The sequence below is a fragment of the Austrofundulus limnaeus genome, unplaced genomic scaffold (genome assembly GCF_001266775.1).
Source record: "Austrofundulus limnaeus strain Quisiro unplaced genomic scaffold, Austrofundulus_limnaeus-1.0 Scaffold1080, whole genome shotgun sequence".
Classification (NCBI taxonomy): Eukaryota; Metazoa; Chordata; class Actinopteri; order Cyprinodontiformes; family Rivulidae; genus Austrofundulus; species Austrofundulus limnaeus.
The window spans coordinates 29259-32102 of NW_013953482.1; the positions used below are offsets into that span (position 1 = coordinate 29259).

Here is a 2844-nt window from a genome sequence, read left to right on the forward strand (position 1 = left end):
GTTCTGTTCTGTAGAACCGAGGAGTGTTCTGACATTCTAACGTTCTGTTCTGTAGAACCGAGGCGTGTTCTGATGTTCTAACGTTCTGTTCTGTAGAACCGAGGCGTGTTCTGATGTTCTAACGTTCTGTTCTGTAGAACTGAGGCGTGTTCGGATGTTCTAACGTTCTGTTCTGTAGAACCGAGGAGTGTTCTGATGTTCTAACGTTCTGTTCTGTAGAACCAAGGAGTGTTCTGATGTTCTAACGTTCTGTTCTGTAGAACCGAGGCGTGTTCTGATGTTCTAACGTTCTGTTCTGTAGAACCGAGGAGTGTTCTGATGTTCTAACGTTCTGTTCTGTAGAACCAAGGCGTGTTCTGATGTTCTAACGTTCTGTTCTGTAGAACCGAGGCGTGTACATGTTCCGGATCGATAACGAGTTCGTGATAGACGCCACCATCACCGGAGGACCTGCCAGGTGAGAGCAGTGTGTGGAAAATGTTAACGATAAAATCAGACCAATCCTCAGTGTTCACCTGTGAGGGGGGTGGGGCCTGTGTKTGATTGACAGGTACATCAACCACTCGTGTGCTCCAAACTGCATCACTGAGGTGGTGACTGTGGAGAAGGAGAACAAGATCATCATCAGCTCCTGCAGACGCATCCAGAGAGGAGAAGAGGTACTGTCAGTCAGCCTGTCAATCAATCAGTCAGCCTGTCAATCAGTCAGTCAGCCTGTCAATCAATCAGTCAGTCATCCTGTCAATCAATCAGTCAGTCAGCCTGTCAATCAATCAGTCAGTCAGCCTGTCAATCAGTCAGTCAGTCAGTCAGTCAGCCTGTCAATCAGTCAGTCAGTCAGCCTGTCAATCAAAATGTGTCTGATGCTTCTCATCATCTTGGCTCCGCCCCCACAGCTCTGCTACGACTACAAGTTTGACCTGGAGGACGATCAGCACAAGATCCCGTGTCACTGTGGAGCCGTGAACTGCCGCAAGTGGATGAACTGATCCCACGTGCACTCTCACGTGCACTCTCACGTGCACTCTCACGTGCATGGATCTCTCTCTCTGTTCTGTTTCTCCTCTGTGGGCGGAGCTAATATTACCTTATGATGACAAAAACAAAACTGTTGCCTTTTATCAGAGTTTAAAGTTATGACAAAGAAGGGGGCGGGGTTTTAAAGACCATACATATGATTGACAGATTGTAGGCGGAGCTAAATACTATGACGGGTTTGTGGGTGGGACTACAGCATCTGCTCTGATGGACAGGTTGTGGGCGGGGCTAAAGATAATGCTATGTCAATGGGTGGGTCTAGAGAACCTGGTCTGACAGGTTGTGGGCGGGGCTAAAGACGAGGCTGGTCCCGTGTGTAAATTGCGTGTAAAAAGGAGCACAGATGTAAATGTGAGTACAATAATGGAATGTTTTGTTCTTTAACTTGCACTAAAACACAAAACTATAAAAACCACAAACATACTTGATTCCACAGGTGGCTCCTCCTCTTCCTCTTTGTGTTCATTAATTTCCTGTAAATTAAGAGATTTTCTTCTTTTTGTATTTATTACTGAATGAAGCTATTTTCTAAAGCTGCGATGCGTTCGAGGTCCAGAGAGGCAGCGTGTAAATATCTGTACTATAGATGAAAAGTTTAACGATCACTCAGAGCCTGAGTGCTGCGCTCTGATTGGACGAGCCGCTCCTCCTGTCCTGGGCGTGCTGCGCTCTGATTGGACGAGCCGCTCCTCCTGTCCTGGGCGTGCTGCGCTCTGATTGGACGGTGTCCTGCAGCCTGTGGTTTCCTGCTGCCCTGTAAATACGAGGTTTTATTCAGGCTCTCCTGATGTACAGAAAGACGACACGAAGCCTTGTTTTTTTGTTGTTTTTTTATTATTGGACGTAAACAAAGTGATGTTTTTTGTTTTTGGGAAATATGGTGACTCTGATTTAAAATCATTTACAGAAAATAAAATATTTTACATCTTGAACAGTTTTTGTTTTTATCACTGAAACGTTGAATTCAGCAGATTTAAATGTTTAAAGTTGGTTTTGTTTTTTATCAGTTTGTCATGTTCCACATGAAGACCGGGGGTCTCGTGTATAAATGTTGTGTAAGCATGAAAAAGTTGTGTGCACAAGTTTTAACACGTCAGGATGTATCTAAAGGAATGTTCGGTGGAAAAAAGTGTAAATTTCTGCATGTTTTTCAGCTGCCGTGCAGACAGGTGTTCAGTCGACAGTTTTACCACAAACTCATGGATGTGAGCAGAACCATGAGTCTGTTCTGGACGTGAGGAGCGTCTGAAGTCACATTTTTAGATTTGATCTTTTATTGTTTCAACCTGATTTAACCTGACAAGAAAACAGCAGTTTAAACATCAAAACAACCTCAGTCCACTGGAAACTACATTTATAATAAATATATATTTANTGTAGAACCGAGGCTGTTCTGATGTTCTAACGTTCTGTTCTGTAGAACCGAGGCTGTTCTGATGTTCTAACGTTCTGTTCTGTAGAACCGAGGCTTGTTCTGATGTTCTAATGTTCTGTTCTGTAGAACTGAGGAGTGTTCTGATGTTCTAACGCTCTGTTCTGTAGAACCGAGGCTTGTTCTGATGTTCTAATGTTCTGTTCTGTAGAATTGAGGAGTGTTCTGATGTTCTAATGTTCTGTTCTGTAGAACCGAGGCTTGTTCTGATGTTCTAATGTTCTGTTCTGTAGAATTGAGGCGTGTTCTGATGTTCTAACGTTCTGTTCTGTAGAACCGAGGCTGTTCTGATGTTCTAACGTTCTGTTCTGTAGAACCGAGGCTGTTCTGATGTTCTAACGTTCTGTTCTGTAGAACCGAGGCTTGTTCTGATG

The 2844-nt window shown here is 43.9% G+C and overlaps 1 protein-coding gene across 1 annotated transcript in view; it reads left to right on the forward strand.

The window, feature by feature from the left end:
* LOC106534057 (histone-lysine N-methyltransferase 2C) overlaps positions 1–1471 on the forward strand; it is a gene marked incomplete at its 5' end in the record, with an annotated part of 29804 nt that extends 28333 nt beyond the window's left edge. Inside the window, 3 exon segments of the mRNA XM_014030570.1 lie at positions 384–457; positions 551–659; positions 897–1471. Coding sequence (XP_013886024.1) covers positions 384–457; positions 551–659; positions 897–989 — 276 coding nt within the window.
* Between the last annotated feature and the right edge of the window lie 1373 nt (positions 1472–2844).